The 21,878-nt window shown below is 40.5% G+C and overlaps 1 protein-coding gene across 3 annotated transcripts in view; it reads right to left on the bottom strand.

Moving 5' to 3' along the window:
* Positions 1 to 423: 423 nt before the first annotated feature.
* Positions 424 to 21,878, bottom strand: part of DDX4 (DEAD-box helicase 4) — a 33,463-nt gene continuing 12,008 nt past the window's right edge. For 2 of the 3 annotated variants that reach the window (XM_074569403.1, XM_074569404.1), the window contains 11 exons: positions 21,327 to 21,368; positions 19,972 to 20,114; positions 18,752 to 18,904; positions 17,358 to 17,512; positions 10,411 to 10,540; positions 9,155 to 9,321; positions 5,597 to 5,742; positions 4,719 to 4,818; positions 2,560 to 2,830; positions 2,319 to 2,405; positions 424 to 1,045 (listed from right to left, as the gene is read on the bottom strand). In XM_074569403.1, coding sequence (XP_074425504.1) covers positions 965 to 1,045; positions 2,319 to 2,405; positions 2,560 to 2,830; positions 4,719 to 4,818; positions 5,597 to 5,742; positions 9,155 to 9,321; positions 10,411 to 10,540; positions 17,358 to 17,512; positions 18,752 to 18,904; positions 19,972 to 20,114; positions 21,327 to 21,368 — 1,475 coding nt within the window. In that variant the 3' untranslated portion in view covers positions 424 to 964. The remainder of the gene's footprint in view (positions 1,046 to 2,318; positions 2,406 to 2,559; positions 2,831 to 4,718; positions 4,819 to 5,596; positions 5,743 to 9,154; positions 9,322 to 10,410; positions 10,541 to 17,357; positions 17,513 to 18,751; positions 18,905 to 19,971; positions 20,115 to 21,326; positions 21,369 to 21,878) is intronic. The other variant, XM_074569405.1, reaches the window with a different exon arrangement.

Below are 21,878 nucleotides of genomic sequence, written 5' to 3'. Positions count from 1 at the left end.
CATCTTTGTAGCATACTGCACTGGTAAAAAAAAAATTTTTTTCAAAGAAAAAGCAACTTTAAGGAAATCTCTTTCAACTGTTAATGGCTGCTTACCCTCTATAGCTTCTACAATCCTGGGAAACTCTTTTGGATGTGAGCCAACAAACTTGTTCTAAAGCAAACTTTTCCACAAGAGGTTAACAGAGGAGTACTTATACTTGTCAAAGGCAAAATCATTATACCAGAAGCAACACAGGGCTCCATTCTTCTCTGAAGACAGCTCTGTAAAAACATGTATTTCAACTAAGTTGTGGATATAACCACTGATCTTCAGTTCCATATGGAGATGCACATGTTCTATGCATGTCAAAATAATACCAGTTCATGAAACTGCAATGAGATATGCGTTTTTGTGTATCTGATGTAGAAGCAACCATCAATATGCACTGCTCAAGCTTTTATTAAGTAACTGTTTACAAGATGTTTAACAGATCCTTAATCTTCAGTAACCTCATTACTACATTCAAATTTTATAAACCAATCCACTACAAAACGGAACAAACATTAAGTTTAGATGAGTACTTTACATAAAGCTCTTTCCCAAGCTAGGTCATATGACTATCTCCCCATGCAAAATTATGAAAACAAAGTAGTAGGTTCAAGGAAATTACTATTTTCCACTTGCAAAACCTTCATCTTTTTACAGCAGCACACTAGCCACCAAGCATTGAACATTTAATGAAAGTTTTAATGCTTAACACTTGAAGTTTCTCCTAAAAAATTGCTTTTGGCTTTTTACATTAAGTGATAATCACCACAGGGTTCATCGTAACAGATTACATACACATTGCTGAAAGCTTTAGCTATGATATGAGCTACTCTTTTAAACATTAAGTGTTCCATAAGCTCAACAGTAAGGAACATTAAGTGCAACATTTCACTTAAAGCAAAACAGAATACAACCTAGTTTGGTACTAAAGCAGTTAATCCCATGACTCAAACGCACTTGCAGAATAAGACATCTTCATTCCTCCTGTGTTCATGGTGCCTCTGCCTCTGTAATTCTAGGAAACAGAACAGGTACTAGTTTAGAATCATTAATGCTTTCAATCATTTAACAGTAAAAGTCACTACAAAACAATTTTAGTTTTCTATATGCCTGTGTCTCAATGTAATTTGAACAGCGTATTTTTTTAAATAAACACAGAAGCTCTTTCATCATTAAACTTCTATAAAGTTTTTAGACCCCGGTGTGAAATTAATGCACTTTAATCAACCTCAGATTTTATCAGGTGTGGGAATAATCCTTGCCAAAATTCAAACCCCAACTTCTTCTCTTACCCAACACAAATCAGTTCACACAAGTTTAAGTGTGTAACAGATCCCATGAAGACCCTAAGAAAAAAGATTCAGATCTGACTAGGGAACTAGTCAGACACGTAAATAAACCAAAAACACCCCATACTTTCAATAATTATGGTATGGAAAAAGATAATCAATGAAAGGAAGGTCTGAGCTTGAACTTGAACCTCAAACATTGTGTAAGCAGTGAGAGTACTTATTTCTTTTGTGGTCTCTAAAAGAATATTAACATTTGGAATGCAGCTGAGATGGGATAAAGTTCTTACAGAATCAAGAGATCAAGAAAAGGCTTTTGATGAAGGCATTAAAATCCAAGGAGATAAAAGCAAGAGCTATCAAACATCAGTTGGGAAAAAACCAAAAGAGAGTCATTTGAAGTAGGAGTAGGCATATAATTTAAATCCTAAACTCGTGACTGAAGAATGATATCAGACTTACACCACCTAGGCTGTCTCATTTACTCAAGCTGTATTTTAACATCTGTTATCAGCAACACTGGGATACCAGAAGGATACTCCTCATCACAGACATTAAGAACAATTTTGAATGGATCAGATTGGGCATTTACCTAACTATAATTAGCTGAATTTTTTAGTCAGATGAGTTACTTGGTTGAGTAATTCATAACAAGTAGTGACTGTGTAACTAGCAACTATTTGCTCCTACCCTAATGTGCAGTAGAGAAACTTCTGGAACTACAGCCTTTGCATATGTTCACACAAACCTTTTCTTACACAGAGTAGTTCTTGACACTACAGATCAAGACTAACACAGCTAGTAAGGCCACACTAAAAGAGTCCATGTCAAGCAAGTTGTCCAAAATTAGCTTCAGAAATACTGAGCACTTTGAAGATGCACAACTAAGATAAAGGATACAGTTACAGTGGCGTTACTCTAGATATATAATGCTAAACACACTTTTATTCTGAGACAAAGTTCTGAAAGCCAAGACTTCCAGTTCATTTCCAGACTTACCTTTTGGGTATTAACTGATGTAAAGACCTGTTCTCCTTGAAAACCAAAAGCAATTTCTTCCAACCAAACAGGAACTTCCTGGTGGGCCTACATAATTAGAAAATTAGAATTTAGAGACTTTCACTGCTTTACAACTCAAATTAGGAGTTCCATAACTTTACCAAAGAAATAGTCTTGCTCAGTACATTAAAGTGAAATCCTACAGAACAGAAAAAGTTAAGTATAGAGCTTTGAAACTTACATCTGAAAGCACTTTAACCAGAGATTGTGCAAGATGGCCATCTGAACTGTTATCAAAGAAGCAAACTGCTTTGCCTGTATTTCCACAACGACCAGTTCGTCCAATTCGATGTACATACTCTTCAATGGTGGGAGGAAGATCAAAATTAATAACATGTTGAACGTTTTCAATATCCAGACCTCTTGCTGCCACAGAGGTTGCCACAAGAACTGGACATTTTCCAGAACGAAAATCCCGAAGAGCTACTTCTCTCTCTCTCTGTTCTCTATCTCTACAAAGAAAACAATGGTTAGAATGGATGTCTTGAAAAATATGCAGTATTATTTAAGATACAAGTTAAAAGGTCATGACTCATGGACCGAAGTAGTTCTCAGGAGGGGAAAAAAAAACAAACAACAGAACACCCCCCACACACTACCTGTGTAGGTTTTCTGAATTTTTAACTGATCAGAGTAAGACACAGCAACTATTTTAACTTAAGTCTCCATAGAAGTTCATTTTTTTTTGAAGACCCAGAGACAGCCATGTATCAAACTCCCCACCACCTCAAAAAGATCCACTTGTTTAACAGATTGTTTCCTCATGCCATAGTTAGAAGTGCTCTTCCTACTGCTTTGTAGCAGGGAGACAGAATAGCAAAGATGAAGTCCACCTAGATTCCTCCATAGGCCACTTTTCAGATATGTCGGAAAGTCTGACCAGCCAATAGGATAGAATTTGCCCTTTGTTTATCACCGAGAGAAAAAAAACTAGATTTGCTCTAGGGTTTGCATTTTTAAAGAATATTTACAGATTATCCAGTACTTAAATACAGACATCAGAGTTTAACTCATGTTCTTTGTTGTCTAAACAACAGAACAAATCAGAAAGTTGAAAAACAGTGCTCTCTTGAATCTAACACAGGACATTTACAGAAGTCTGGTATGACCACTACTACAGACAAGAGCAACTATGATAACCAACTTCAATTCAAAAAACTGAAGTGAATCAGAAATCAGTAACACTCATAATAGTTTAGCAGCTTCCATGCTATTCTCTTTGTATGCATACCTTAATTCACAGTGCAATAATTCTAGAGAAATGTGTTAGGAACCTCCTCCCACACAAGACAGGTAGTGGAATAGCAATTCAGGTTAGCCAAGAACAGAAGGGCAGATCTCAAAATGACCCTTCACACACCTGTAAAACTGACAGGGCACAGGATACACACACACATCTTGTATCTGTGTTTTAAGACCATTTTAACCCATCTACAACCTTGATATTCTGATGTCTGTCAGAACGCTACCCAAACTATCAATTTATTGGCAAGAATTCAAGTCCCTTCCTCCTATTACAAGATGAAAAACATTACAAAACTACATTTTTGATGTGCTACAGTTCACTGGGAATCTTAACATCCATTTTGTTGTCCTACAGTTTGAAATATAAACAAACACCACAGAACTACATTCAAGCTCATTACATGAAAAGACAGACCATCTTTTTAGATGGGTTTAGACGTGGAATTAGCAACTATTTCACCTTGTTTCTCAGCATTTGTTCAGGTATGCAACACTAATGAGGAGACTACAAACAAAAGTTAGAAGCATCTTCTCTTTAGATTGATCTGCATACAAATGCTATGCCCAGGAGGGGCACACATCCAGGAGGCAGAAATGACAGCACCAGAAATTTGTATGGTATGTGACTCAAGTTATCTCGTCACTTCGAGGAAGCCTTTAAGACAGAGTGTGAAGTCCACAGCTGTCACTTAAATTTACAAATATCATCACACCAGTAACACCAAAAGGTCTGGGTTTTGTTACAGAAATGACAACAAAAACTACATATAAACAACAGCTGATTCCACTGAATTTATTATATACTAAGTTTTTTTTAGCAGAAGCCTAAGATTCTCCAGTTCACATACGCCATCTGAAGTCCAGTCAACTACAGAAAGATGTATACTCAGCAAATACTGTGAGAACTGGCCTTCAGAAACACTACCTACACTACTCAGGAGGCAGAGCTGCTGAGGATTACAGGGCTATCTGAAACAAGGCAAGCTAAGTCACACAAATATGGCCAAGCACAAAATCTCAATAAAAGCTTCTCGTAAGATATAGTATTATATTCACTTAATACTATTACATGACTTTCACTTAAAAAATACTTACCCATGGATGCTAGTGGCTGGTATTTTTTCTTGACAAAGAAAGGCTGCAATGTAGTCTGCTTTTTTCTTTGTGTCTACAAACACCATGGTTCGTTCATGATCTATGTTAAACAAGAGTTCAGATCCACTGTAGTTTGAAACCTGATGCATTTTCGCTATTCACAGTGGAAGTTATTTATATAAACACCTAATATCAGAACAAGTTTTGAATAAAGTCTTTAAGGTATGATTGTATTTTCTTGCCCATGTTGAACTAATTAAATTCAAGGCATAAATTTCTAGATCAACAGAGAAACCTAGGTGAAGACAAGTGCATTGTATTTTCTCCTCAATAAAAGGAGGAAACAAATATTGTTCTCTGTGATAACTATGCACTCCCCTTCTACAGCATGTGGCTGAAAGTAGCACACCATTCTGAGAACTGAACAGCAAGATACACAGACCATTTTTTAATTCCAAACTCCCTTCTAGTTTTCAGCATTAAAACTTAAGATACATTCAGAGGAAAAAAACGGAAAAATCTCAGCCATTAACAATATAGGCCCAACAGTTCACATAAGTTTAACAAACTTATCGTTTGGAGATAGCACCCCCAGATGCTAAAGTATGGTAATTGACCACGTAACAAAACTAACCATCTGAGAAGCTTGTCTTGCTCATTAGTACACAGAGATTAGACCTTAACAAATACCCCTAACACAAATATGCCCAAAAACCTGCATCTCCGCAAAGTCTGCTTCAAGCTTCAATCAGTAGTCTTGTGAAACATGTAACACACACAATAGAATGGAATCATGACCTGATCAATAACAAGAGCACAATTTTAAAAACAAGCAATTCTGTCCTCTCTGAAAAACAATCAGCAATAAGGAAAATTACCTATTGTTTGTAGAATTTCTATCAGCTTATCCCTCTTGGAATACTGAGGAACCTGAAGAATACTTTGATGAACATCACTACAAGCTCCACCCACGTGTCCAACAACAACAAATAAATAATCAGTTTTCAAAAATTCGCCAGCCAGCCTTGAAAAGAAATAAAATTAAGCAAGACAAAGTCTATTATGTAGCTTGGTCTTTTCCTTACAATCAAGTAATTTCACTTATGTATAAGCAATGCTCACAACAAATATTTGTATCATTCTTCACAAGGCAGTCATATGTGCATTTTTTTTAAAAAGCTAAGTGTCTGTTTGCTTTCTAGAAAGCTGTAAAAAATTGATCAATGAAGAAGGTGCACAGACTGATTACATCCCTGCACCTTTTCATAATACAAACACAGCTTTTTCTAGCCATCTCAGGAAGAGTTCCACATACATGTATGTAATGAAGTAGGTTACTAACGTATGCTCACAGAACCGTTCTCAGGGCACTATTTCATCACTAGATGGAGGGACAGGGGAGAATTCTACACCGGCCAGAATTCAAAATTGCCCTCCAAGAGACAAGTCCATCCTTTTTGACTGTTCAACAAATGCAGTGCTTAAAAATACGGTTTGTTACATGGCATTTATTTACCAGTTGCCCCAGGCAAAAATCAAATTTTTTTGTTCAGACAGCATTCCTCTTCAGTTACCACTTGCATAGGTGATCTTATCTGAGAGATCAAACTCAAGGAAGTAGGTAATTCCTTGGAACGTCCCATAATACTTGAGAGTTTTAATAAGCTGTATTAACTTATCAATATATAAGTGTGCTTCATGTCCAGTGCATAGAAAGCAGCTTGCACTGCAGTAAAATTCAGATGGTAAAAAAAGTCAACCTTGAACTGAGAACAGGCAAACTTGAGTTTTAGAACACATTCCTAGAAAAGCAGAGTGTCTTAAAAATGTTAGGAGACTGCCCTAAGAACTTCAATCTCGCACCTGATTTATAGGTGTAGTTGCCACTGAAATGGTGATTTTCATAGCAAATAATCAAGTTGCTAGAGATTTAGAAGTGTTTGGCCTTAAAATCTGACTGGTTTAAGATCTCAGAGAGATGTAGTTCTAAACTGAAAGTAAAGGGCAAGTTTAGACTCTCTGAAAACTGAACAGTAAAGAAAAAACAGCAGCAAAGAGAAGAAAGAAAAGACCTTTTAATGGGAGATATAAAGCCCCAGATGCTAAGCTGAAGTTCACCAGTTGGCTAGGAAATCCAACTCGCCTGCACAGGAAGAGCCTTGATGATTAGATCAAAGGCTTATGTAACAGCAGAGACCCAAATTCAGATATAAAACCAAGTGGTATGTTAAAACTAAATCCGATTACACTCACTAAATAAGTACAGGAGAACCTGAACCCAGCAGGGCCAAAGAAAGCACCTAGTCCTATATTAACAAAATAGTATACTGTCCAAAGTTGTTTTGATAGCAGAGTATGGGAACACATTAGCTTTCCTAACTCCAGAATCAGAAACGCAGCAAAATCCAGGAGGAAACGGGCTCCAGAAGGATTTTCACTCTCTGAAATGGGAGCATCACCTTTAGGCATTCCAGTTTCAAAATGGAATTTTGAAACATTTCCAGTTTCAAAATGGAACAGTTACAAGACTGTTATTGTGGACTTCCAAACCATGATCCAAGCACTAAGGTTTCTGAAGTCTTCTACTAGCACTTTTATGTCCTGCAAGACTGAGAGCAGAAAGGTACATCTGGGGTCTGGCTTTTTGGTTTTTGGGTTTGTTTTTGGTTTGTTTTTTGGTTTTGGTTTGTTTTTCTTCATTAAACAGAAGCAGACAGTAAACAACTTCCACAGTTGTAGGGGTTTCCTCATTTCAGATGCTGGTAGTTACAGTACTCTTTACTCATCCCTTAGTATCAAAAACACATAGCAAGAGCATTAGCAAAAACACTGATAAAGATAAGAGATCTACAGATCAAGGGATAAAGATTCCTCTCTCAACCTCAAAACCTGAGCCAATCAAAGCACACTGTGCATCTTAAACGGAGACACATCTTTTCCCAGGATGCAGTGTGAAGCGAGACTACATTTCTGCACAAACAGTGAACACCCGGAATGAACATGAACCACACTCATGTACAGTATTATCTGAATACTCGATTCCCACCTGCAGAAAAAAGGCTATTATTCATTCACTACAAGATCTTTCAATACAAAAAACTTCATCAAAAAATTGACTGAGGAACCAAAGCCACAACAGACTACTTGAGACTAAGTTGAAGTGAATTAAATCCTACTTCGAGAAAGGTGATTCATCTCCCCAACAGCTGTCAGTATTAACTGACTGTATAGCAGAAAGCAGCACATTCCACTCTTTCATTCAGGACAAGTCACCTGCTTTCTCCCCACCTCAAAAAAGATCTGTCTGGCTTTTGGAAGGCCAGAAGAAAGTTTTCAGGATTTGACTCACTGAAGTCCCAACATACTTCACCGCAACAGTCTGATCAGTTTACATGCTTTAAGATGCTTACTGGCATTTTTTAGTGATACTGTCAAGAGTATGCCCCCACCACAAAAGCCACCAAAATTACGTCAACTGCTTAAACTGAAGTTTAGACTCCTCTGATTTAAGAATGAGCATTCAGATGCCTGTCTCTTCAGAAGTGGAAACACAGGATAATTTCCATCCATCTACAGGGAGTGGGATGTTTTGTACTGTTACTCCCAGGCTCAGCAAAGCCACTACCACCTGTTGAAGTCTCTTCAGAGTCTGGAAAGGGGAATTTTAAGGGTAGTGAGCATAGAGCTGTAAGATACATCCAAAACCCATTTGTGGAAGCTTTAAAACTACCAAAACCAAATAGCACTTATGTACATAAATAAGAATTGTGTACCAAAAAGCCTGGTGAGTTGAGCAATAATTGGGATCATAGAATCATAGAATGGTTTGGGTTGGAAGGGACCTTAAAGATCACCTAGTTCCAACCCCCCTGCCATGGGCAGGGACACCTCCCACTAGATCAGGTTGCTCAAAGCTCCATCCAACCTGGCCTTGAAAACCTCCAGGGACTGGGCAACCTGTTCTGGTGTCTCATCACCCTCATAGGGAAGAATTTCTTCCTAATATCTAGTATAAATCTACACTGGATGTCTGGTTATATTATGTCCTGGTGCCAAAGACAGCACTACCAGTGCTGCTTATGTAACAGCAAGACCACCGGTTTTGAGCTTGCACAGATGTGGTGGGGAAGGGAGGGAAAAGAAACAAACGCGAAGTATGAGGACTTCTGCACAAGTAGAATTCAAAAGCCTTCGGAAAATCTTAGTAAGTTGCTTTAGAGTCCCCACCTAAATTAAGCAGTTAACCTGTGAAAGATACTAAGTTCTGCTATCTAAAAAATCTGGAAGTGTTCAGCAAGGGATGTTAACATCATAGCTTTTCAGCGTCTTCTAGCAAGATAAGCTTTTAAACATAAGGAGAGCACTTTACAACTCTTCAGACATTTAGCTCTATACAAGTACATCTTCAGATCTATTTCCATTTTTACTTTACTCACCTCCGAACTTCTTCGGGAAAAGTGGCGCTAAACATTAGTGTTTGACGTTTGTCTTTTGGTGGCATGCTTGGGTGAGAAATCAGCTTCTTCATATCTAAACCAAAACCCATATCAAGCATGCGGTCTGCTTCATCTAGCACCAAATATTTCACATTACGCAAACCAATCTGCAAATATTTAAGTGAAAGAAAAGCTGTATTGGTTCACTGACAGTATACACCTATCAAATGTCTTAATTGCCAAGATACAACTTTTACTTCTTTCTTTCTAGTAGAAATTAATTATTCACAAATAAAAGCCTATGTGCATTATGTTCTATTTGCATCTCAATCTCTATTTAACTTTCAAATTTGTGCTAATTCTAACTGTATTTGTACACTGACGTCCTTCAGAACTCAGTTCAGCAATATAAACCAAGATAGACTCTATCAAGCAACTATTGTTCAGCATTCAGCAATTATGCAATTCAACATTTTGCAATTATGTCTGAGTTTTAGATACGTTCTCTTATAACCCTCACACATTCTCAAAAAACTAGTTTTGAAAAAATTTATGTCAGGAAGCATTATTAAGGATATTACAACTTCAGTGCTGCTGACCAAGACTGTCATTTTGACTAGAAGCCTGACAACCGCATAAAGCCAATCTCCAGTTTATTACCAAGAAGTGTTTTTCCAAACTTCATTTGTCAGTGCATCACCGTGCTACCTTTATAATACACAGCAATTAAGATTTGAACTTACAATGAATGGAAAAATAAAAATTAACAACATAATAAAAATAAAAATTCAAATACAGTATTACACCTTGAGTTTTTTGTATTTTGAATAAAAACAGTATTAAAACATTCAAGAATGACTATTAGCAAGGTTCCAGACAGATAAAGGCTACTGTAGCAAAACAAACAGGACATCAAGTGAAAATCTGCTGTGGAATTTTCCACAAGAACTAACAGAAGGTGTTCCATGTATTTAAACTATAAAATTTAATTGCCAAGAGCACTGCAGTCAGTTTGATTTAGACTAATGTTTCCCAGTGGGCCCTGAACGGGACTGAAGAGATCTGGACTCACGCTACTCTTTCAAAAACCTCATGGTATTTAGATATTCCAAGAAAAGCTCACTTGTATTTTACTTAAGTGCCTGTATAAAGGCAGCATACTGACTGGTTTTCATGGCTCTATGTTTGCTTTTATCGAATCCAAAGAACTAAAACCAGTACATAGCTAAGAGTGTTTGTAAGTTTTAGGATCTTACCTTCTCTTTTCCAATGATGTCTAGAAGCCTTCCTGGAGTGGCACATAGTATATTACAGCCTTGCATTACCTGACGAATTGAATGGCCTGTTTGTGTACCTCCATAGATCACAACAGGCCTTACACAAGTTCTATAACAGAGAAAAAAAAATGTATATAAGCATGCCAACAGTACTGCTTCATGAAAATAGGTTAGAAGTCATCAAATCTACCACAAACCAGCTTACAGCGGTTCAATTCCTTCACCATACAGCACATCTTATAATCAAAAGCGGGACCCAAGACCAGAAACTCACCATAAGCTCAAAGTTCCCATTCATACCACAAAATAGAGACTGCACAGGTGGCTTACTTGGAAAGAACATTTCATTGCACCTGCATTCTTCCCTCTCCCTTCAACTGACACTTACTGGCTGTAAGAGCCAAAATGGTGTTTAGACATTGTCCCCTTTTATACAGCATACTTAGAAAAAACAGAACCACCAAATATATGTTTTTAGAGCTTCAGAAGTAATCTTTCCACATCTTGAAAGGACAGTGCAAAAAAAAAAAAACCAAAACACAAAGAGGAATCTTTGTAAAGCAACTAATCATACTGGCCATGCAGCATGCCACACAAACATTACATTGCAAACCCACTCAAACGCTAAACTACCTAGTGCTCTTCCTACTAAGGTTTTCTGTTAGATCTACCACACAGAGCTGCACCAGATATTCTTCTCCTGTAGAAAACCACCTCTAAGAGCAAGAACTGCCTTACATTGCTGTAGAGCAACTTTAGAAGCTTATCTTTACAACCTCCTGCTAAGGTTTTTACATGCATGCAACGAGTATTTTCACACTTGAATTCAAACTGTCTATTCTTGAATATTCTAATTCAGCTTCATACGCAACAATGGTGAACTAGACAAACGTGGTAACTTTTTACCAGGTTTAATTGGAACTTTTCAGACAGCTTTAGTCAAGAACAGAAACAGGCTGGACTCATAACATTTCAACATCTATTAACTATCAATTAATATATGTATTTCATAGCCCTACTTGTGAACTAAACGAAAGAATTTCAGAATATAATGAATCTGAACTGAGCAATATGCATGCAGTTCTTTAGAGACAAGATTCACACCCTAATCTTGTTTAACTGCCCCTCAAATGTAGGTTATCTTGCTTTTACTGCAGGGTAGCTGTAGCAGAAACTTTCTAAAGTCAAAAGCTATTTTGCTGTGAAATAATCTGTATCTAGTCTAAAATAGCATAATTAACAGAACGAGCTACATCTAACTGAACAGTTTTAGAGATTAAGAAGCTATTCTCAGTAACATGCTTAGTAAGCAGACATGCAAACATAATGGTACTTCCCAAAGGCAGAGACAGCCTCCAAGCGTACGTTTGCTTGAACAAGCAAAGGGAAGTCTTAATTTAGCCCAGAAGATTTCATTTTTCATAGAATCATAGTACGGTTTGGGTTGGAAGAGACCTTAAAGATGACCTAGTTCCAACCCTCTGCCATAGGCAGGGACACCTCCCACTAGACCAGGTTACTCAAAGTCCCATCCAGCCCGGCCTTGAACACTTCCAGGGATTGGGCATTGACAGCTTCTCTGGGCAACCTGTTCCAGTGTCTCACCACCCTAACAGCGAAGAATTTCTTCCTATTATCTAATCTAAATCTACCCTCACCCACTTTAAGCCATTACCCCTCATAAAGAGTCCCTCTCTCCTCTAGGCCCCCTTCAGGTACTGGAAGGCTGATAGAAGGTCTCCCTGGAGCCTTCACCAGGCTGAACAACCCCAACTCTCTCAGCCTCTCCTCATAGCAGAGATGCTCCAGCCCTCTGATCATCTTTGTGGCCCTCCTCTGGACCCGCTCCAACAGGTCTATGTCCTTCTTAGGTTGGGGGCCCCAGAGGTAGACACAGTACTCCAGGTGAGATCTCACCTGAGTGGAGTAGAGGGGCAGAATCATCTCCCTCAACCTGCTGGCCACGCTTCTTTTGATGGGGCCCGAGATATGGCTGGCTTTCTGAGCTGTAAGCACACATGGCCAGCTCATAGAATAAAATCACAAAATCATTTAGGTTGGAAAAGACCCTCAGGATCATCGAGTCTAACCATCAACGGCACTCGACAAAGTTCTCCCCTACACCATATCCCCCAACACCACATCTAAACAAGTCTTAAACACACTCAGGGATGGTGACTCCACCACGTCCCTGGGCAGCCTGTTCCAGTGCCTAACCACTCTTTCTGTGAAGAATTTTTTCTTAATGTCGAGAGTGATGAGGTCTCCCCTCAGCCTCCTCTTCCTCAAACTAAACAGTCCCAGCTCCTTCAGTCGCTCCTCATAAGATTTATTCTCCAGGCCCTTCACCAGTCTCGTTGCCCTCCTCTGCACTCGCTCCAGCACTTCGATATCTCTCTTGTATTGAGGTGCCCAGAACTGGACACAATACGCAAGGTGTGGCCTCACCAGCGTTGAGTACTGGGGGACAATCACTTCCCTACTTCTGCTGGTCACACTATTTCTAATACAAGCCAGAATGCCATTGGCCCTCTTGGCCACCTGGGCACACTGCTGGTTCATATTCAGCCGCTTGTCAATTAGAACCCCCAGGTCCTTTTTTGCAGCTCTCCAGCCACACTTCCCCAAGCCTGTAGCGATGCATGGGGTTGTTGTGGCCCAAGTGCAGGATCTGGCACTTGGCCTTGTTGAAGTTCATTCCATTAGCATTGGCCCATCGATCCAATCTATCCAAGTCTCTCTGTACAGCCTCCCTATCCTCATGTAGATCAACACTCCCGCTTAACTTGGTGTCATCCGCAAACTTACTGATGATAACACTCTATGTCCTTATCAAGATCATGAATAAAGATGTTAAACAGAAATGGTCCCAACACTGAGCCCTGAGGGACACCACTTGTGACCGGCCACCAGCTGGATTTAACTCCATTGACCACCACTCTTTGGGACCATCCAGCCAGTGCTTGATCCAGCAGATCGTAAGCTCATCCAGGCCATGAGCAAACAGTTTTTCCATGAGAATTCTATGGGGAACAGTGTCAAACGCTTTTTGAAAGTCTAGGTAGATAATATCCACGGCCTTTCCCTCGTCCAATAATTGGGTCATCTTGTCATAGAAGGACATCAGGTTCGACAGGCAGGACCTGCCTTTCATAAACTCATGCTGACTAGGCCTGATCCCCTGTTTGTCCATTATAAGGCTTGTAACGGCACTCAAGATGATCTGCTCCATGACCTTCCCTGCTGCCGAGGTCAGACTGACAGGTCTATAGTTTCCTGGATCCTCCTTTCTGCCTCTTTTGTAGATGGGTGTTACATTTGCCACCCACCAGTCCACTGGGACCTCCCCAGTTAGCCATGACTTCGGGTAAATAGTGGAAAGTGGCTTGGCGAGCACGTCTGCCAACTCTTTCAGCACTCTTGGATGTAACCCATCCAGTCCCCTAGACTTGTGTGCATCCAAGCAGTGTAGCAGCTCACTGATCACTTCCTCTTTAACTGTGATGACCTCGTCCACGTTCCTCTCTCTGTCTCCTAGCTCATGAGGCCGGGTGCCCAGGGAACAGCTAGTTCCACTGCTAAAGGCTGAAGCAAAGTAGGCATTGAGCACGTCAGCCTTTTCCTCATCCTTTGTGACTATGTTTCCCTCTGCATCCAGTAAGGGAGGGAGATTTTCCCTAATCCTCCAATTTATAGAAACGTTTTTTGTTACCCTGAACAGCTGTAGCTAGGTTGAGATCTAGCTGCACTTTGGCTCTGCTCATTTTCTCCCTGCATAGCTTTGCTATATCCCTATAGTCTTCATGAGAGACCTGCCCCCTCTTCCAAAGGTCACAGACTCTCCTTTTGTTCTTGAGGTCCAGCCAAAGGTCCCTGTTTAGCCAGGCCAGTCTCCTTCCCCGCCTACTAGCTTTTCGGCACACAGGGACATCCTGCTCCTGTGCCTTTTAAGACTTCTCTCTCGAAGTAGGTCCAGCCTTCCTGGGCTCCTATATCCTTCAGGGCAGTGTCCCAAGGGATTTTGTGAAGCAGTCTTCTGAACGGATCAAAGTTTGCCCTCCAGAAGTCTAAGGTGGCAGTTTTACTAACCCCTCTCCTTGTTTCTCCACGAATCAAAAACTCAATCATCTCATGATCACTGTGCCCTAGACAGCCACCAACCTTTACTTCCCCCACAAGTTCTTCCCTGTTCACAAGAAGCAGGTCCAGAAGGGCACCTTCCCTGGTCAGCTCCCTTACCAGCTGTGTGAAGAAGTTATCCTCCACACATTCCAGGAACCTCCTGGACTGTTCCCTCTCTGCTGTGTTGTATTCCCAGCAGACACCCAGGAGGTTCAAGTCCCCAACAAGAACAACAGCAAGCAACTGCAAGATTTCTCCCAACTGCTTATAGAAAGCTTCATCCACCTCACTGCTTTGGTTGGGAGGTCTATAGCAGACTCCCACAGTGATATCAGCTTTACTGGCCCTCAACCTAACCCAAACGCTCTCAACCCCATCATCACTATACTTGATTTCCGAGCTCTCACATAGCATTCTCTAACATACTGGGCCACTCCACCGCCTTGCCTTTCCTGTCTGTCCCTCCTGAAGAGCTTGTAGCCATCGACTGTGGCACTCCAGTCGTGTGAGGCATCCCACCATGTTTCTGTGATAGCCACTATGTCATAGTTTTCCTGGTGCATCATGGCTTCAAGCTCCCTCTGTTTGATGTTCATACTGCGTGCATTGGTATGGATGCACTTCAGGTGAGCTAATGATTCCAACACCTTTTTATGAGTGTGGACCCCATTTCTTACAAGGCCCTTCTCAGGTGCTTCCATGATTTCTAAACATCTATCCCTTCTCTCAAATGAAATGGCAGAGATAGAGTCCTCATTAGTCTGCCATCCTTCAAGCCCTGGCATGCTTCCCTTAGGTTTAGTCCTGACAGGCCCAGTTATTTCCCCTTCCCCTCTCATATCTAGTTTAAAGCCCTGTCAATGAGCCCTGCTAACTCCTGCCCCAAAATTCTTTTCCCCTTCTGGGACAGGTGCATCCCACCTGCCACCAGCAGGCCAAGCATCTCATATAGCAATCTATGATCAAAAAACCCAAAGCTCTGCCGATAACACCAGTCCCAGAGCCAGAAGTTGACCCGTTGCCTCTTCCTGTTAATTTCCTCATTCATGATTGCCACTGAAGGGATAGAGGAGAACACAACATGCATTCCTGACCCCTTAAGCAGCTGTCCCGAGACACTAAAATCTCTTTTAATTGATTTTGGGCTCCTTCTACCCACTTCATCACTACCCACCTGAAATACTAAAAGGGGGTAACAGTCAGAGGAGTTTACTAGGGCAGGAAGTTTGTCCAACACACCCCTGACTCGTACCCCAGGGAGGCTGCACAATTCCCTGTGAAATGGGTCAGGATGGCATATTGGCCCCTCTGTCCCCCTCAGTAGAGAGTCACCCACAACAATGACCCGTCTGCTTTTCCTTTTGGAGCCAGTTGTGATGCTGGATCCACGGCGACTTGGCCTTTCTGATATTTCTGGCCTGGGTGTATCATCCTCCCCTCCAACAGCCAGTTCCTCCTGCAGGACTCCATACCTGTTCTGCAAGGGCAGCTGGGAAGGTGGGAGGGGCCAGGAAGGGATACGGCTGCTTCCCTGAGCAGGGACCTGTTTCCATTCCCCCTCTTCTCTGAGATCCCCTCCTATCGCCCGCTGACGAGAGGGGAGGGGGTCCTCTGATTTGTGTGGGGCCTCAACCTGTTCCCTTTCTCTCAGGGAGTGGGTCCACCAGTCAATCTCCCTCTCACATTCCCTGATATTCCTTCAACCTCTCCACTTCATCCTTCAGCTCAGCCACCTGACTGATCATTTACCTGTTCACATCTGACACAGGTGTTGTCTCTGCCACCCTCCATCACAAGCACCTGGACGCCCACATGTTTGCGTGGTGCCTCTGTCTGGGTGCCCACAGCATTTCTAACAACAGCCTTCCACCGGGTAGCAACCATGGCTGGATCTCTACAAGCAAGTGACACCTTGCAACTCGAGGGTCAGTAGGGGTGAGCACCCTAGTCCTCTGACCACTTAAGAGGGACTGAACTTACCTCGTGCGATGGCAGAGGCTTGGCACCCTGCTGTACAAGCTGCAGTCAGTGAGGCACCCGCCAGGGCACACACACAAGCACTGGTTGCTCGCTCTGTGCTCCCTGCCCTCCCTCAGGCTTCTTACAACCTGGCAGCTTGATCAACCTGGGGTGGTGCTGTCTCCACCCAGGCTCACTCAGCAGCTTGCCCACCAACTGACCACCCCCAGTACAAGCCAAGGGCTTTTCCCAGCTTTGAAAAGCCCCAAAAAGAGCTTTTCGTTGGCCCTTTTTGTTGCAGATCCCTTCCCCAGTGCAGTCTTACCTGCCCTGAAGCTGGTCTCTGTGGCAAACGTCATCTTCTCATCAACCAACACCCCCAAGCCCTTAGGGCTTGTCTCAAGCCATTCTCTGCCCACCCTGTATTTGTGACTGGGATTGCACCAACCCACATGCAGGACCTTGCACTTGGCCTTGTTGAACTTCATGAGGTTTGCACTGGCCCACCTCTCATGCCCGTCAAAGGCCCTCTGGATGACATCCCTCCCCTCCAGTGTGTCAACCGCATCACATAGTTTGGTGTTGTCAGCAAACTTGCTGAGGGTGCACTTAATCCCATGGTCCATGTCACTGACAAAGATACTAAAGATGATGTGACACAACTTTAGTATTTCTCTTCAAGCTGCAGTAAGCCTCTTCCTTTTCCACCTCTCCAATATCCGGAAGAGTAGGTGCATTCAACTGACACGGAAAAATCTTTGGAAGTATTCATTGGGAAAAAAAAAAAAGCATTGCTGATTCAGACAAAGTAATAATCAATACCAGGCAACAGTGCAAAAGCTTACCCATAGACAAATTTCCTTGCTTCTAGGAAGATCTGATTTATCAGTTCTCTAGTTGGGGCAACAATAATACATTCTGGTTCTTGCTGCTCTTTAAAGCTACTGGCAGTTACACCATCTCTCATCATGTGGGCCACAACTGGTAAAAGAAAAGCTGCCTAAAAAAAAAAATATCAGTATTTACACTGCTTAGTCTTAAAGGTGTCATCAGTCACACTAAAGCTGCATATCAATCTTAAAGCTAGAATGATACAGCACACTACCAACTTCAAGGAAATCAGACTGCAAAGGGATTGACCTGAATGCACTACTGAATATTTAAGCTTCTTTCCCTTTAAGAAGCATGAAACGGTCTCTCTGGATCTTAAGAGTTTAATAATACAGAAACACAGTCATGCACTAGCTAACTTGTGGGTTCTTCAGGCAGTTCCACACATCATGCTGACATACATTGATAGTTACGCACACAAGGATCAAAACCCCTCCTTAAGATTTACGTACAAGCTTCACATCATCATCAGTAGATTTTTAAGGTAATCATGTATCACCATTCTCCAGAATACTACAGTAGCAGATCAGTTTGCAACACAGCTGCACCAGCACCCTTACTTCAATGTAAGACTAGTTACCCCCAAAACAAAATCTGTACAGCAGTGCCAAAAGCATTCAGAATATTTATAGCATAAGCTTTGGACATTTGCCCCTCTTTGCAAAACAAGTAACTACTAAGCTACATCACAACAAAGCTAGAATTCCTAATTCTAGCTATATTCCTAGTATAGCGAAAAGCTATACTTAGTATCCCCAGAGCTGTCAACAGTTAGATTTGGGTATATTAGACAGTTTAACAAATTGAGACAACTGTCAACTTGATATCAACTCTCAACACTGTTCTACAACTAATACTGAATCACCTAAAACTAAATCCAGCCCAGACTTGATCAAATCAAGGATGACAAACCAGCACAACATACTGTTACAGGCTAGCATAAGTTAAAAAAACAACACCAAACCCAAAAAACAGAACACAAATACCAACACCAAAAAAAAACCCAACACAAAAACCCACACAACACAGAAAGAAAACCCAACTCTGAACTGCTGAGTTTTTTTTCTCATCACCAGTTTCTATGATTGCCTATACTTCTGAATCTGTATCTGTAGCTCTGAAGACTGGCCTGCTGTATCAAGACACTAGGTGACTGAAATTAATGAGAAATTCAGCCCAAAAATGTGACAACCCATCCATCATTCATATCTGTGCCTAATACTACACCTGCAATTGTGGTGGAAGTCAAATAATTAGAAAATAAGCTGTGAAGCATCTGGCACATGGAAGACTCAAGCATCCATCTAAAAGTTCGTGGTCATACACCTCCAGTAGTACGAATGCTTACAGTTTTTCCCGATCCTGTCTGGGCACATGCCATTAAATCCCGTCCTGCCAGTATAACAGGAATGCTGTACTTCTGCACTGGAGTAAGTTTACAGTATCCAGCTTTAGCAATGTTCATGTTTAAAGTCTGACAGAGGTTAGCTTCTTCAAAAGCCTGTAAGAAAAAAATTATTACTAACAGTACATAACCACAGAAATTGAAGTTTAAGAACTGAGATGCTTACCATACGATACAGACATCCAAACACTAAAAAGTATTAACTTTTGAAGGTGGTCTCACCAGTCATCTAGATTGCCAACGTTCCCACAGGTAAAAGTCCCAAAGGTTTCTTCAACCTGCTCAGGCCATTCAAATAAAGGCAGAGAAGGCCTTCAGCTGGTCTTATTAGCTTTGAGGGAAAATTGCTCAGAAGCCACACATCTGGATTCAAGCAGGTAAACTCACATCATGGCATGCTATGAAAACAAACTAAAACTCTTCAGTTTAATTTCATATAGGCAATACACACTCAGTCTCTGTGCTAAACTAAGAAGGGAGCTAAAGCAACGTCCCTATCCAGGACCAAGAAGCATCATACATGTCAAAATCAGTTTAACTTCAGTGAGAAAACCTTTCAGAAGATTGATGGGGGGAAAAAAAACCAAAAACCTCTGCATCTTCTTTTTCAAGATGCTTGATTTTCACAGGTGCTACTATCCCTTCTGACCTTATTCCTCATTTTCCCTAAAAATAGCTTCTTTAAAAACAAACAAACAACACCAGCCACATGGTATGGAGTAGAAGCAAAGTTATGTATTACTTTTAAACAATAAACAGCAGCTACAGAAAACTTCTAACACACCTCTCTGTCCAAATGAAAACTATTCTAACAGGTGTTCGTTTACATTGTTAAAGATCCCCCAGTAATAGACCTCAAGAAGATGACTCTACTAGCCTTCCCAGAAACTGCTGCCAAAGACCTCTTTCTTTGTGATTTAAACTGGTATTTTTCTGCAATTTCAGGACTATACTTCCTGTCCATTCAGTATTACTTTCTCTGGGCCATTTCTACACTTTACCAATGTTATTTTGAATTCAAATTTGTATCTTTCAAATGGGCAGATTCCAACATAGTAGTGTCCACAAGATGCCAAATCTTTATTAATATTTTCATTAGCAGTAAATATTAGCAGTAAATAAACATACATCCCATAAACCCCAAGGTTAATGAGTTCACTAACCAGTAATGGTGCTGGAGGGTCAAGTCCTGACACTTCGACAATGTTTTCATCATACTTGTCAAAATTAATTCCTGTCTGATAACGTGCAAAGATGGCTTGTTCATCATCAGGTGGAGGAGGCGGCACGTAAGTCACCTTTGGACCTTAAGAACACGACCACAACAATACAAAGAAAACTTAAAATACCTTAAGTAGGGAGCTATTGAACTTAAGTTCAGTCGGATGTCATTTAGACTTATCTCCACTTTACAGGAAGGCAAATTTCGTAATGAATTCTATTGCTACTTAGTTTTATATTATTAGACTGAAGACTTACATACAAATAAAGTCATACTTTTGTAATGCATTCTTGTCTCACATTTCCTTAAGGACCATACTTTTAAGAGCTGTACTCTACCACCATGCAAAAACTAATTCTACCACAAAAACTGATTACACTATAAATGATCCTATTCAGTAACAATGCATTTATTAATACACAAGGATAAAATTAATCTGTTCATGGTAGTACATTTACCATGCTGCACTCCTTAAGGAATAAACTCAGAGGTATAAAATAAATTATTTGATTCTCACTAAAAGGTTAGCAGTAGAAGCCATTTCACAGGGACTTCAAATGAGGAACAATCAAGAACCAAAGTTATTCATACAGAAGTAAGGAGTTCACTATTTGTCTTTTTGCACTTCAAGAGCAAGAGAAAGGCAAAATAAGGGTAAAGCCATTTGCAAAAAACACTGCAGGTAAGTAAATGTTCTAATACATTGTCCCAACTGACATTTTCAATACATGTCAGAAGTCATTATTCATCATACATTTCAATCCAATCTCCTGCACATACAAATCATTAAATTCTATTTATTAACTTGCACTTAGTAAAACACATCAACCCTGTTTTCCAGAAATAGCATACCAAATGCTATAGCATCTGAAACTGAGAATTTGCTCTTCCTTCATGGTTTGCTTTAATGACTATCATCACTTAGATGCCTACACTATTGCCAATTAAGTTATCTTAACACTTGTGTCTCAAGCAGATAGCTTTACCATTAGAAAGAATAAATAGCCAGCAACAGAGGAATTCTACAGCACTTAATTCCAAAAATTTGGTCATTCTCACCTAAATAAAGACTACTGTGTTGCCCAGTAATTTACAGATGAATGAAGTTTAAACCTACTGAGTTTAACAGTATTTGCTTGGCAACTCATGTTACATGAATAGTTTTGAAATGGTTATGCATTTACCCACACCATTACCTTCTTTTTTACCCAATTACTTCCAGCTACTTTAAGTAAGAGAATGTTCCTTGAGTTAAAACTGGCATTTTTGCCAGTTACTTGCGAAGAAGCTACTTACCTCTTTCAGATTCTATTTCTTCATTGCATTCTCTGTGAGCTGCTGTTAAAGAAAGCATTGCAGAGTTAATTACTTTTAGGAATAAATAGCTCATTTGAGAGAAAATCTAATAAGAACCTTAATGAAATGAAAAACAGGCACTTAAACTCAGCAGTGGCTCTTCATATGGTTGATGGAATGAGTGGAAATATTTAGGTAAGCAATGAAAGCTTAGTTACAAAAAGCCAGCAGACAAAGGCTCCATATTTGTGTTTTAAAGGGCAGAAAGAGAGGATGTCAGAACAGATGGATCTTGCAGTAACATCATCAAGGAATTGAACACAGCAGCTTGCTGAGGACTTCACAAACCAGATCTGCTCCTTACTTGACTCGTATTAGGTCCCTTATCATCAAATCAAATGCAATCATCCCAGATTATGAGATGGCCACCGCAAGATGTCTAGATAAAGACAAACCAAGAGGAATGATGCCTCCTAAATCCAGAATATGCTTTGCAAGGGCAGATATAGTTGTCTATATTCACTTGAGATGAATCATGAGACAAAAGAAATG

This window comes from Larus michahellis, chromosome Z, assembly GCF_964199755.1.
Source record: "Larus michahellis chromosome Z, bLarMic1.1, whole genome shotgun sequence".
In the NCBI taxonomy this organism is placed as follows: Eukaryota; Metazoa; Chordata; class Aves; order Charadriiformes; family Laridae; genus Larus; species Larus michahellis.
This window is presented reverse-complemented; position numbering and strand designations above follow the sequence as displayed.